The 14,902-nt window shown below is 40.9% G+C and overlaps 1 protein-coding gene across 1 annotated transcript in view; it reads right to left on the bottom strand.

Annotated features, from left to right (window-relative positions):
• The window catches only part of LOC104165026 (lysine-specific demethylase 2B-like), a gene marked incomplete at both ends in the record, with an annotated part of 39,647 nt that overhangs the window by 7,545 nt on the left and 17,200 nt on the right, over nt 1-14,902 (bottom strand). Inside the window, 2 exons of the mRNA XM_009704533.1 lie at nt 644-1,098; nt 9,108-9,234. Of these exons, the coding sequence (XP_009702835.1) occupies nt 644-1,098; nt 9,108-9,234 (582 nt within the window). The remainder of the gene's footprint in view (nt 1-643; nt 1,099-9,107; nt 9,235-14,902) is intronic.

The raw sequence follows: 14,902 nt of genomic DNA, 5'->3' as shown, positions 1-14,902 counted from the left end.
GCAGGAGTTTATCCCTAAATCAGATGAAGTACCACTTCCAGTATGCTAAAAAAATCTGAGGAGAAGTTCTGTCACTAGTGAGCATTCACTCCTCACACCATCTCCAAAACCAGCATATTGTACCAGTGGAGAATAATTATCAACCTATAGAGGGCAATGGAGGAAAAGAAAATGAAAAAGGTGCAAGAAAAAAAAGCCACTGAAATTGTTAGACAATATATCTGCCGAATTACAATCAAGTATTTACATTTTGTCTGTCAGTTAATCAGATATACTCCAGAAAGACACTAGACCAAAAAGGGCAGATTAAGACTATAAATATAAACAGGCTTTTTGAGGTATAATATTTACACATGGGACACAACAAGTGCTGAACTATAACAGGATCTAAACTTTTGGCCACTGCTGCAACCATCAGAAAGGACTGCATCAATTAAATCAGACTGCAAACAGCCACCTCCCCAGAGCGGAGATGGCTTTTGTTAGAGGCATAATTTCCCTCTGTGCCATAGCAGGTTGATACGAGCTGGTCACTACACACAAGCAGCCAGCCCTCTGCTGCAGAATTTTGCTTTCTGATCTCCTGATGTCTTCTGTGTGCACAGAATACAGTTTGTGTGGATCAGCAAGCTATCACACCCACCTTCATGTCCTCTAGGAGAGCCTGCGGGTCTTCGATGCCTTCTGGAACACACTTCTTGTTCTCTGGGAGAGATTCAAGCTTTTCCACCAGGGCTTTTAAACCCTTCAGTTCAAATTCTGTGAGGTGAGTCCACTTGGTTGAAACTTCTGTAGCTGGAGACCCCGTTGGTGTTTTGGGATAGTCTGTAGGGGTCGTTGATTTTACGCTGTCATCCGACTCATTAGACAAAGTTCTTTTTAGGTACCTCATTACTGTGGCTTTTTGTTTTCTTCCTGCACCCTCCTTCCCTTCTGAGTGTGTGCTGTTGGGTGAGGAGGAGCCATCCACCAAGGATTTGGAGTTCTTATCCAAGCTGTCATCCTTCTCCTCCTGGATATGGGCATCACAAGATTCTTCATCCATGTCTAACCACGAATCTGATGAATAGCTGTCTGTGCTGTGTTTTCTTTTTGCATCTGAAAGTTAGAAGAAGAATGCTGAATTTTTACCTAATATAATTCATAGCTTAAACACTTCTCTACCACTGGGGCTAGGCACTGCCTATTTAAAAGGGCACTGGATAATGCCTAGTAAGTATGTGACAGGAATGGGCTTTATTCAGTCAATTTTTTAATTGCAGGGGGGGCTGTTTGTTTGTTTGTTTTAATGCTGGTTTTCATTAACATCTACTCAGTTCAAATGACTGGGAAACATTTAGGGAAAAATTATGCTTTCTTCAAAGGTTCAGTCCTCCATGCCTTCAATTAAGAGTAGGCAGAGCTCTTAAGTCACACACAATTAATTTTCCCACAAAGCCGTAAGAGACCAGATTCAGCAGCCTTACAGCTTTAAGAGGGCAGTTAGCACAGAAAGAGGGGAAAAACGATGGGAGAAAGCATTTTAAAATGCTCTACATCATCAGCCTTCCAGGAACTTTGCACAGCACAAAATCAACTTCTCGATACTTTTTCTCTTTGCAAGCAACTGTTGGTAAAACAAGAACCACCACTTGTTACTAACTGAATACTCATTGCTCTTCTGAGACAGAGGATTACAATTACGCTTATTTTACAGACAAGAAGCCTAAACACACTGAGAAATGCAGGGACTGTCAGAGTTACAGGATAATGTTTTTCTTAATACCGTCCCTTATATATTCTAGGTACTTTTCAGGAAAATATAAAGGCAAGTTTCTGAGTCTAAAGAACTATTAATCTTCATTTTATACCAGGTTTCCCCCTAAAAACCCCAAATGTTACACTGCTCCATGCAACCAAGCAGTGAAAGCAATGTAGGAAACTAGTGGCCAAGGTTCCCTAAAGCACACATCTTTTCTTATTTATTAGACACAATTTCCTTTACTAAGTGAACAACATTGAATGCAGGCTAGCAACAGCAGGAATTTTTTTCTGTAGAAAATACAGTTAACACTGGCAACACCCAGTTAGGTCAATGTGCATTTTAATACTGGCTGAAATGGGTATGAGATCAAGCTGCAAACAAAAACAGTCTGCGAAGGAAACAGAAGTCATACAGAAAAAGTGACTGAACAATTAATGAAAAGTTCCTTTCACAGCTTTCATGCTTTGCAATGCAGTAGCTTTGGACCAGGACAACGTGAATCATGCTTAAGGAAGGATTAAATGGACATTAACGAAAAAGCTCAGCATCCGGTTGTTTAACAGTGAGGTTCAAAACAAACGCTGAAGCCCAGTTCCAAGCTAGCAAATTCATCCTTATCAGAGAAGCTTGCTGCCTCTTGCATAGTCTATACCATCTTCTCACAAAACATACATGTTACTTGTCAGCTGGGTAACAAAGATGCAAAATGCAGTGACAGAGTAACTGTCTGAAGGCAGCTTGCCAGGCGGCTTAGCTTTGCAGGTTCAAATAAAAACTCTGTAAGGCCAGGTGCACCTCGGTGTGGTAGTGCCTGAGAGATACGAGTTGCCCACTTCATATTTCTCAGGGCAAGCGTGCTGTTGCTACAGTGTCTGCAAAAATCAAGCATCTCTGTCCAGTCTACTCCTCCAGTCATGTTTGCATTTTTCCTCAGAACCAAAATGGGCACAAAATTACTCCTGAAAGATACATTTAAGCTGAAATGCCTGTGAAAAGATGGCAGTCACAAAAAACACCAGCTACCAGCAATGCTGGCCATGGCCAAATCCAGCTCCATCCACACTACAGACTAATCTCCTCCTTGCACCCCTCCAAAAAAGCTTCACCATGAAGAAGTATAGCACAGTTTGTGTGCTGAGGTGGTGGCATGCAATGCTCCAAAGCAGCTCCTCGTCTCTGGTCTGTGCTAATACACCCCCGTGCTTCTCTTAGAAAAATAAACAGGATTAGAAAATATCTTAACCAGAACATTTAAAAATCACTAGGTTATCCAACTTTTATTTAACATTGTTTTTTTTTCTTTGTCCACAGAAGCTAGCACACTTACCCACCTCAAAGGGCTATATAATCAGCTTATGTCATTCTCCCATTTTACAACTGAGGAAACAGATGCTTGGGAGAAAGCAAGATTTGCTCATTGTCACACAAGAAATCTAGGGCAAAACCAGGAATCAGAATCCAGGCTCTTGGATCCACGGCTGGAGCTCTTTTCTAAGCCACACTGCCCTGATGAACTATTTTAGAATTGACTGAAGCACAAAAGCCCATTCTAGATGGGAGAAGATGCCAGTGATAAAACAAAAGAAGGTGAAAGTAGATACGCATCCCTATGCTACTAGTACAGCGTCATTAACAGAAATTGGTATAAATCCACACAAAGAAAATTATGTTTCTGTCTTTCTACGCTGTGGCTCTGCTGAACAGGAACTAATGGCTGTAACTGGGGCAAATCACAAGCGTAGATATGGCCGAAAGAGAGGGAAATCACGTTATGGAGGTGTGAATAATTTACTCCAAGTAATGCTCTGGTGCTAAGAGAAAACAGCCTTCAAGAGAGATCTCCACTTTTTGTCTCTTGCTGTAATCTATGGAAACAAAAGGCATGCGAGGAGTGGAACACCACAGCATACTGGGGGCCTATTCCCATCAGAAACAAGCACATGAGGGGGGGCCAGCAATCCCGTTCTGCCAGCTGCCACTGCTTCCCTGCCACCAGCTGTCTGCACAAGACAGGCCCTGCTGTGCCAGCTACACCTGGGTATCGACAGACAAAAATAATCTAAATCTAACCTCAAAAGGAACCATCACCAAACAAGTGCCCTGTGGCCTGCCTTCTGCAAGCCTGTCAGCTACATGATGCTTTGCCTAACTTTACCTTTGGGAACAGGGCTTGTTATTAACCTGCAGTCTATCAGTCTATTCTGGAGCACTAGGGGATTACAGTACTGTTGCACCATCAGATTAAGAGTGGACTGCTTTCAAAAGACAACAACTCTCTGCTACTGCTGCTAATTTAAAAACAAACAAACAAACAAAAAGCCAAGGGAACCAGTAACAGCAGGATAACTTCAAGGTGAGGAAGGTTGAATTCTGTGTTTTCAAGTGTTTTGTTGTAATGCAACATTCCATGATTTTTATTTACTCATCTTAATGAAAACAGTATCTGACTGAGAGTTACTATGCTGTGAGCTGAGACCCTACATAAGCATAATCTGCATTTACTCTGTCAAGAAGTGTGTTTTAAGCACTGTATTACCAGAGTTCCACTGATTTGGAGGGTTTTGGTTTATAAAGTCTCTCCACGGAAAAGAGCTCCTGCTAAGTGCAACTGGGGTTTCTTCTTCTGAGTCAATGCACCAACCAATACCACATTAGAACTCCAGTTTCAGAGTGGTTATCCAGTCTGGGCTCCTATACGACCTAGTGTAAAAAGACTTTCACCCCTCTCCATCTCAAAGCAAATAAAACCAGCTTATACAAGCCAGTCAGTGATGTAATACACTGAAGAGGAGCAGCAGCACAGGCTTGACCACAGGACAGAGACATAGAAATACCTTTTTTTCTATAACAGTTCACTTCCCTGTGGTTCTGGGCAAATCACTTCACATTCCCCACAGTTATCCACTTGTACAAGAAGGATAATTATACACAGTTTCTTTCTTTGCTGAAAAGCAACTTGCTTACAGAACTTAAAAGAAAGGGAGGGGGGTGACATATAATTACAAAATCTTTCAAAACTCTTTAGAACAGACCAGTGTGTAACATCTACCTTGCCATTCCCAGCTCCAAACCCTGACATTGTGACTTGGGAGCAGCAGTTTGTATTGGTCTGCTAAAGACAGCAATGACATCGTCATTAGCAGGAAAAAAAAAAAAACTGAGCATACTGGAGATGTACCACTGCATGGAGCACCCCACAGAGAAATCACTCAATATAGTCCAGTACCTGTCTGTCACAAGCAAATCTCTTCTATCCCCTGAGAAGAGGGAGGGGAAAAAAAGAAAGACATGGCTCCTTCACCATGCCAGAGGGCATATTTTCTTCATTCATCAGGCTTAATATACAGTTAGTGCCGTCCTGTTAACATTTTAGCAATGGGAATCTTAAAAGCTGCAGGCTACAGAGAAAGTGCATTTTGGATAGCCCAATATCTTCTCCCCATTACTCTTTGTCAGCTCACTCAAGATCTGTATCTCACTGAAGGTCAATTGTGGTTGAAAACATCCAGTAGACACTCATTCATAAGAGTAAAAATAATGAAGACATATCCACCCCGAAACAGTGCATGTCCAAATCTAGTAGGAAACCCAAATAGGATCCCTTTCTGCTTTCAGCCAGCAAGACAAATGTCACAGTTGAGAGGGACAAGGAAAAGAAAAAAGGGAGAGAAAGAGAGATTGTGTGCTTTTACAGCAGGCTGGGATTGCTGTCATGTCATCATTCCCCTGAGTGTTTGCCCTTCTGCGGAAGAGATCTGAAAAAGGACAGTCTCGCACACTAACTAGGAGCAAGTGTCTGAAAACTTCTTCTGGGCCTGAAGAATGGGAAAGAAAGCCACAGTCATCAACTTTCAACTCATTAAGAAGCACAGACATTTTTATTCAGGGAGTGAGAAGACTGAAGGTTTTAGCCTTGTCTACACTGAGGTGGGGGTTTTTTCCTGTCTGAAGTTTTACGAGTCAAGACACTTAGAAAACAGAAATACAAAGAACAATGTAAATTGCTACACTAGCAAACAAAGATCAGGACAGAGGTATCGCAACACAACCACAGGAATACATTTTCATGAGTATGCAATGTCTTGATAGAGTCATTCTAAATTTAGCAATCTTCATTTCAAAGCAAATAAATACGACATAATGAAAACATAGTATGAAAAGTCTAAAGATACCCTTAAAACACAATTGCTGATGAACTCAGTTTTCTGTGTTCTCCAAAGATGTTCTTTATCACCACAGTAACCTCCTTTTTTTCCACACAGAACAGAATCTCTACCAATTCTATGAAAACTACTGCCTTGTCAATCCCAGAGACCATGGGCAGCATTCTGCGCTCTCTCTGTGGATGTCCTCCTCAACTAATAATCACCTGTTGCTTCTTAGCTTCTGACCACTGCATCAGAAGGTATATAAGAAAAGAAAGCAGCACAACTCAAGGGTGAAAAATAGCAAGGTCTAGCACCCAAAATGAAATGTAGAAATTAGACATTTAGAACAAATTATGTCAAGGAAATTATTTTTTAAAAAATAGGAGAAACATTAAGATTATTCAAGAGAAATTTCTGAAAATGAATATAAGGATGTGAAGAATTTTTTCTTAAACCAAGAAGGACAGAAGACAATTACATCTATTGAGGGGTCTGCAGAGAAGTTAAGTACTTTGTTTCATTACTCTTTAAGGGTAATAATGGGAAATTCTTTGTCAAGGGATACTCTCTCATGGGAAATCAAGACATTGCTTGCAGATAGAGAAGTCTCTAAGGAAGAAACAATTTAAGGACCACAGCAGTTCAGACAAAAAGCATAAAAACAAAGTGGCAGTGTTTTGGAACACTGACCTCATTTGGATAACCTAGCCCACAGCAGGTGAATGATATTAAGATATAGACACCACAGAACCAACAAGTGTAATTCAAGGATTACCGTTCATAGAGATTTGAGTCAAGAGGCTGGACACCAAGACCAGTTAAAAGAAAAGACAAGCAAGTGTTTGAAACAGTATTACTTACGCAGAACAAAGCAGCACAGCTTTGTAAAGGTAAATAATGTACCTTTACTCCTTTGAATTTGGCAAACACGAAAGTGAAAGCTCCTGTATATCCAGTAGTTATAGTAGATCTGGGCTTTTGAACCACAATCCCCAGTCAAATAATTATTTTAAGGTTGATGTGCTGCCAAGAAATAAAAAGGAAGTTTCTGACAAAAAAAAAAAAAAGCATTCATCTGTCTCTCCCAGAGAGAAAGGCCCTAGATGTCAATGTCAGAGATTTTATCGGCACGCTAATACTCTGAAGTCAAGAGATAGCAGACAGGTGGATGAACTACATGCTGTCAGTAGACACCACTCCATTCAAGACAGTGACAACAGCTCAAGATCTGCCCAGCCAGACACTCCCAGCATCTACTTCAATTCGGCACCCACAGCCAAGCAGTAGGGCTGCAAGTCAGACCAGCTCATCAGTCCTACTGATAACAAATATATTAATTTTTTGGTAGGGTTAATTTTCAGCCAGACCACTGAACTGATTCAGTTCACAAGGCAGCTGCACAGTCTTCAGTTCACGAAACAGAAGTCTTGTGAGAGCAGCACATTTCCCACAGTAGCTTGAAATGACCGTAAGACCATGCCCAAACAACAGGAAAACAGTTTCATATTCACTTCCCACTAGGTCAACAACCGAAGCCACGACCTCAACCACGTCGCCACCAAACCATTTTCCAAATAGCCAGGCCTCTGCAGCTGGCACTCTTTGGTCGTGCAAAACAATTCTTTTCCCTCTAGACACTGGACATCTATGGTTCCCAGTGAGCTTTTATATGACTTGAGTATCGCTCAGCTAGTAACTGCAGTGAGGCACATTTCGTGGGGATCACCAAACCATTATCAGTAATTATGACATTGGGCTGGAATTCGCACTGGTGATTTAGCTGGAAAAGGTCCCATCTCAATATCCTGAACTAACCACTCTCCACATCTAATTTGTTCTGAAATCACACCTCAGTGATCTGGCACCCCCACCGTGCCTGCAGGACAAGCCTCCTTCCATGCCAGCAGTTCAGACAACAGGACGTTGTTCCTTATTTTCCAATGAATGCCATTATCAGAGTTTTGTCACTGCTTTATGAAGAGCTGATCCAAGGGGCTAGTTCATCCTTTCCCCTAGGATGACCTGATATAACAAGAAAAATTCTTCCACACAGAGTTCCTGCTTAACTAACCCTTCTGACCAGGATCTCACAGATCTAAGGAGAGACACAAAACGTGAAGCACCCAAATTCCCAGTGACCCCAAGAAATTCCCCTGGCCTACCTACACAGACTATTGGCTCCCTCAAGTTATTCTCGGTCAGTAAAACTCACTGGAGAGTGACGTCTGCCCATAACTTCAACTCCTCTACTAAGAATTATGCTAGTAGGTGATCATTTCCCTCCTCTGTCCAGAACTTGGGGCAGTTCCAATCACGCCAGGTTCACTCCAAGTGGCATCTCAGGGAGCAGGAGGCACAGAAATACTTTAGTCCTCCTCCACACTTAACAAGTATCAGTCAAGATTGAGCTGGTGCTTGTGCTACTTTCAGCCATTCTGTGCTTAAAAGCAGGGAGGCCACACGGCCCACTGTCTTGTTCCATTAAAGGGAGGAAAAAGAGGGCAGTTCAGCAAGGCAACAACTGGAATTGTCACACATTGATGTAAAGCTCACATCAGTGCCAAAGTAATGCCTTCCTGCTTCAGGCACATCTATCTGTCTCTGCTATGGTCCATTTTCAGCTATTGTTGTAAAGGTTTCTTTGACCTCCCTGCACTTAGGTTATAGATCATGTAGATTTGCGTAGGTGTTTTCTTGGTTTTGTTATTCTGCAGAACTAGAAGTCAGTCACCAAACAGAGAGAACTAAAATAGAGACTAAAGAAGAGAAAGAAGCCAGGTTTAGTACCATAATGCATTCTGCAGAGGAGACGCTCTATAAAAGGACTAAATATCAATCCCACCAGAGTACATTTGCAATGCACACGTTTCTGGCTACTAAGGTACCGTGCCAAACATGGCAGTAAATCCTCAACTGTTTGGCAGACCATCTCAACACAAACATTACTGAAACCGAGGAACAAATGCATCCAAAAATTATTTTTCTGGGATACACTCACTAAGGGAATGCACAATAAATATAACTCGAAGTAGGTTGGTAGTTCATGGGAATGCTTAAGAGTCAAAACCTTCCCCACCCCAAAAATAAAGAAATAGTTAATTAGAATTTCTACAGTTCTCCAATTCAATTCATAATCTGCTTTGCAGCAACCAAAGCAGTAACTAGCCTAAGGTGCTAGCAGTGGTTCTGAATATGCACTCAAAGGATTCACTCACCAATTAACATTGATTCTTTCTGGTACTCTTTGCTGAGGTGGCAGCGCTGGGTCACACAGGACACGTATCTCTCCAGAACATACCAGCACATTTCATAGTAGAAAGGATAACGGAATTTGGCATGCACCTGAAAGCAAGATCAAGACTGTCAGTCCATGGGGAAGGAAGAGAAGTTTGCATCACAAGGGCCAGTCATCATTCTCATCATGTTATCAAGAGCACAAACAGTATGCAGGAGGGGGAGGGGAGAGAGGGTGGGAGCCGAGTGAGATGTACGTCTTCAGCATACAAAATGAGGAGACTGCCTGCCTGCCTGCCATGATAGCATCATTTCTTGGTTCACTAATTTGTATCCTCTTGGGGTGGTGGGAGAGGAAAGGGTTTGTGTTCTTGTGAAATCATGAAACTGATGGATGGCCCCTACAATATTATTTACCTACTACATAAACATAGGGTGGTCACATACAGATGTTAGTCACTAAAACTCAAGTTAAAATAAAGGCACTTTTTTTTTTATTTCCTAAACACTACCACATGATTTTTATCAAAATGGCAACATTACTTAAAACGAGTCAGGCAGGAAATCTATCTTTTTCAATTATGGTCTTCACAACAATTTGATTAAACAAATGAACACACGAATTCTGGATTATTGATAACTACATATTAAAAGTAAAAATCCCTTATGTGGTTTACATTTAGCGTTTTGGTAGTAAGCTAGCATTCGCCACAAACAGAATAGAAAAGCAGGATTTTGACAAAAGATCCTGTCAGCCTGTGCACTTTTTCTTACATCTCAGACCTGTTGTTCTCACACAAAAAGCTTATTCTCCCACACTATGTATTTGTGAGATTATTTCAGATTCAAAAGAAAACAAAGTGGGTTTCTTTCCTTTCCAACATAGTTTTCTATCTATGGGATGTCACTGTACCAAAGAAGAATCCAGGAAGCTCCTAAAATGCAGGAACACATGTATATTTATTGTGATTTGTTATAAATGGATGCCATGCATCTTGCATGCACTTGTACTTACACTGTACACTTCTTTCTCCTGGTGGCACAGAAATTTGCGTTTTGCAGGCTTGTATGCATGCACTGCACTGGGATTATAGGAACTGCTTTAAGACATTCTATGCATATTAACTGCTCACCTAGCCAAGAGGTGTCCACCCACCTTTAATGAAAAGCTGGACTGCACCAGAAAGGAGCATTATCTTAGAAAGCCCAAATCTAAAAAGCAAAACCAGAACATCACCCCATCCCATATCACCCAAACCCCCAAAGCCTAAACAGAACCACTAATCCAGCACCTGAAAACTCGGATTTAGCTCTGCAAAGCAGGCACTGTTGAAACATCCGTGTGATGATAAAAGCATCCGCTTGAACATATCAGTGACTTACTAGAATGCCCATATTTGAAAACTGTACCCAAGGTGGACAGTCAAAGAACTTGCCTCTGTTCCCAGGGCACAGGAAATGCAAACACTTTTAGCAGTAAACCAAAATGTAATGAAGGGAAAAATATACCGTATTGTCCCACTAAATGTATCACAGTGTAGGATTTAAATACTCCATGGCAATTCCCAAAAGTTAAGATCTCTCAAATTCAACACAAATGTAGCTGGCAAATCTGAACTTTATGTTCTTATGGGTCATGCATCCAGTGACGCTGCACGTTTTCAATCGTTTCCCTGTGTTGTTTGTTACAAAGCACACATACCAAAAAAAGGAGGGGAAGGCAAAAACCAACCAATGAACATCCCCGTAAATGTGAGAACATTTAACCCCACGGCCTTTTTGCATTAGACAGTATTTTTCCTTTGGTTTAGTTATTTGTCACAAAGAAAAGATCGAGTCACTTATCATTATTACGGAACACAGGGGAAATTAGCCATGCTAAAATATATGCTAATAAAGGAACTCAAATTTTTCCAAGAGAGCACTGCAGGAAACAAAATTTGCAAAGAATTGACTTACAAACAGGAAGCCGCCTTCCACCCCTCAGCCTTCAAAAGGTTTTCAGCCACATGCCTGGGAATATTAAAGACATCATTGCTCAACATTTGTTGACAGATTCTGAGCTTCACCAAATTTAGTTGTTACCAATGTTAATTCAATGTGAAAGACAAGGCAGTAATGCATGCAGTGCTCCCATTATGTATATCAATCTTTAATATTCAATTTGAGTTCCTAATTGCCTCACTATCAATGTTCCAACCCACAGCAAATCCCTCCATGCCTCTGTAATTCACTATTTGCCTGAGAAGGCTATGCTTTTAGAAACCTTCAGAAGTAAGAGCTACCATATGTAGCAAGTGATACTGTGCAAAGATCTACAGTGCCTTTTGCCAGCAAAGCAAGTCTAAAAGTGCTTTAAAAAAAACACCATCTTTTAAAGTTTGCCTTACGGAAAAGTATAGAGGAGTATGTTCTTTATGATATCCTTGGACATTTATTAATTATAATGGCTGTGAACTGCATTATGTACATGCCCATACTTCTTCCATTGTACACTTCTGGTCAAATGAACTCTTATGGGGAAGGGGGGAGGAATAAAAGAAAGAAAGAAATTAAAAATCTTCTGTGATGAATTTAAAGTGTAATATCGGATACAGACACTGCCAGAGGACTAAATCCCCCACCAGCAGGGAAATACACTAGATCATGTAATAGGCATTTCCAGCTCTAACTTCTGTGATTAATAATTTACAATCCACTGAATAACTTTTTTAATTATTCCTGTACAGTAAGAAAAATCCTCTCTGGAATATGATCCATTTCTTCAGTTCAGAGTGAAATTGATTGAGAGCTACATTCCTCTCCAAAAACAAAACAAAAAACCCTAAGCAAGGCACATGTTTTCCTTAAGAAAGTATTGGTCTCTTCCACAATGTCCATTAAAATCATTACAAACTCCACTTGTGTTTAATCAATCTAATCACAATATTGAAAAACAATTTATGATTATTTACAAAATAATTGATCTATCCAGTTAAAACATTATCTTACATTCCAGGAAACAAAATCAGCAGCAAACACCATCATCTGCGAGTGACCACCTTACGTATATAACCTGAGTGCTTTTGTCCCTATCCGTGTTCAAATATTTTAACGCAGTTAAATTTAGATGAGTTGGGAGTAAGTTTGACACATTCTTCCTCTTCAGTAATACACAGCCGTAACACCCCTATGCCGAGATGATGAATCTCTGCATGGCAGCCTGCTCTGCAGTCATTCAAGCTGGTCTAGCAGAGAGCTAAACAGCTTGGCCTATTTGACTAGCTGTTAATTGGCCTCTAGGAAAGCCAGACTGCAAAATGAGAGTCTCTACAAACTGTAAGGCTGGAGAATGTTTGTTTACCTCAATTGCACATTAGGAGCCGTTTCCAACAATAGACATGTTTTTTATTACTCCTTAAAACTATTTTTAAATGGCTATAACCCTCTTAAAAAATCTCCCAGGGATATGAGAAATTAAGCTAGAATAAGCATGACAAGTATATAAACTAGGCAATTTTATCAGGCTGTAAATCAGTATTACTGTTTCAACCATGTATTTATTCTTGTCTTAGCTGCTAAGACAATAACAACTACACCTAGCGTAAAAATGACTTTGAATACCAGCAATCAAAGATGATTAAGCATTATATAGCAGGTTTAAACACAGTGAAACCTCCATAAAATTGCTCTGTGCAAAATGAAGAGGGGAAACACACCTGTATTACACTTTGAGTGTGGCAAATTACTTTGTCAATCACATTATGTAATTTACTTCTGTGCTATACACAATGGAAAGATCAATACTGATGAGAAACTCATTTGCAGTATGTTCACACTGGCAAATTTGTGTGAACTACATACTGTACCGAGTCTGCTATACTAGCCAGTGTATGAATAGAATTATTTGAACAAAGAAATTACAAAATTTGATTGGCAAAGCAAATAAAGTAGTACACACTAGAACCCTATTTTGAAAACATGTACCCCTTCAAGATTCCGGCATGATATTTTTAGGTTGGGGGGGTGTTACTATTTCCAAATAACAGTATTGATTTTCCTGTCTTTTATCAAACTTCTGTATGCCTTAGTTGCATGGCTCACATTTTGTTTCTGCCTAGAAATTCTTGCTATTCTCTGACTGTTCACACAGCTTTGTTACTATACAGCTGCCTACGAGCACAGGTTTGTGAATACAGGTATAGGCTGTGCATTGCTAGCACACAGCAACATACAAGCACTGAAATCGTTTCTATGAAGTCGCAGAAATTCTGGGCTGTTGGCTTTCCTTCATCTTTTTTAAAGCACTTAAGTATTTTTGGAGGTAAAATGATAAAGAACTACACAGAGTTTGACAGAAATCTGAACGAAAACTAAGAGTAAAGGTCTGATTTGGGACTTCCAAATGTTGTAGTATCCCCTTCCAAAAAACTGTGACCTGTGACAGCATGTTTTCAAAAAGATACCCAACTCCCAGAACCTCTCCATAGGATCAGGGTGTTAGTGACCTTTAAAAGGCATTTCAGTGTAACTGGCTGGTAAGTTCCTAGAAGTTACGAAAATATTCGACTGCTACAGGGAATTCTGTCTCCTGGCATAAAAGCTTAGGAGATCAAAGCTGCATCCAGCTTCCCAACAAGAAGGGCCTGACATGAAGCACTACTGAGCAGTTACAACCCACAGTGTGTGATCTTGGGTTGCTCAAGTCCTATACAACTTCAGGAAAAAGACCATTTCCCTCCCATCTTCCCCATGGACATTAGTGCAAATAACTTGTTTCTGGCATCAATCCCTCCTCCCAGTCTCCTCTTCTCCATTCTCCATGGGAGCTGCCTGTGCCAGCATCCTTCCCACCATCACCACACCCTCCCCTTAAACACCTGCAGCATATATATCCGTCACTTGGAAAACCGTTCCGGTGCCTAGCACCTCCGTCTAGTCACAGTGAGCCCCTTCTTGCTTCTGCCATCATAACATTTTCCTGACATTCTTGCCTTGGGACCTATTCAAAGCCAGCCTGAACTCCACTCTGGTCTCTACCTCTACTTCTGCTCTCTGCTATATTCCCTCTGTTCTAATGCCCCTGAATTTCAGCTTTTGTCTTCATCTCTCTTCCACTAAGAGTCCATTTTTATGCTTAATATTTCTTCTCTTCATTAAAATCACTCCAGGAAACGAACTGCTCCCACCACTGTTTTGCAATGTGAAGATTACCACGCCTTGTACCCCTGCGAAGTAAGGGAGGCTGGGGGGAGGACACCCTTCCTTGCACCCAGTCAAAGATGTATTTTGAAACGATACATACTTGCTTCAGGCCTATGTACTCTCACTGCGAAGAAAGCATTTTGGGGTAAAAGCCCACTTGGAGCCAGAATTGTGCCCTCTTGCAGAGGTGGACAATAGTGAATTGTACTGATATCCAAGACATACCATTTGAAGACTTTTTAGTGAAGAAGAATTGCAGTTTCCTGCCATTTTGCTAGCCCACATCTCCCTTAACACCACAGCTGGCACCTGTGCCAGTAGTTTACCAGCACCATCTCAGTGCAATGCCTCCAAAACAGTCTGCCACAATAAGTTCCCCTCTGAATTTACACATACCAGTGGTTCATTTTTGCATCAGAATGCTAGGATTGCCTTGCACAGCTTCTTTCATTGCTTACTAAAACAGTGGCACTTCCTTCAGAATCTGCTACTTTATGAAACTGCCAAGTATATGATGACTAGGTGTCCTGTTTATTAATCAAGGATAAAGTTTTTACTCCCAACAAAGAGGCCACACAGTAACCTCCTCCAA

This window comes from Cariama cristata, unplaced genomic scaffold, assembly GCF_000690535.1.
Source record: "Cariama cristata isolate BGI_N322 unplaced genomic scaffold, ASM69053v1 scaffold31377, whole genome shotgun sequence".
Taxonomy (NCBI): domain Eukaryota; kingdom Metazoa; phylum Chordata; class Aves; order Cariamiformes; family Cariamidae; genus Cariama; species Cariama cristata.
The sequence above is the reverse complement of the archived record's forward strand: the minus strand, read 5'-3'. Positions and strand labels throughout refer to the sequence as shown.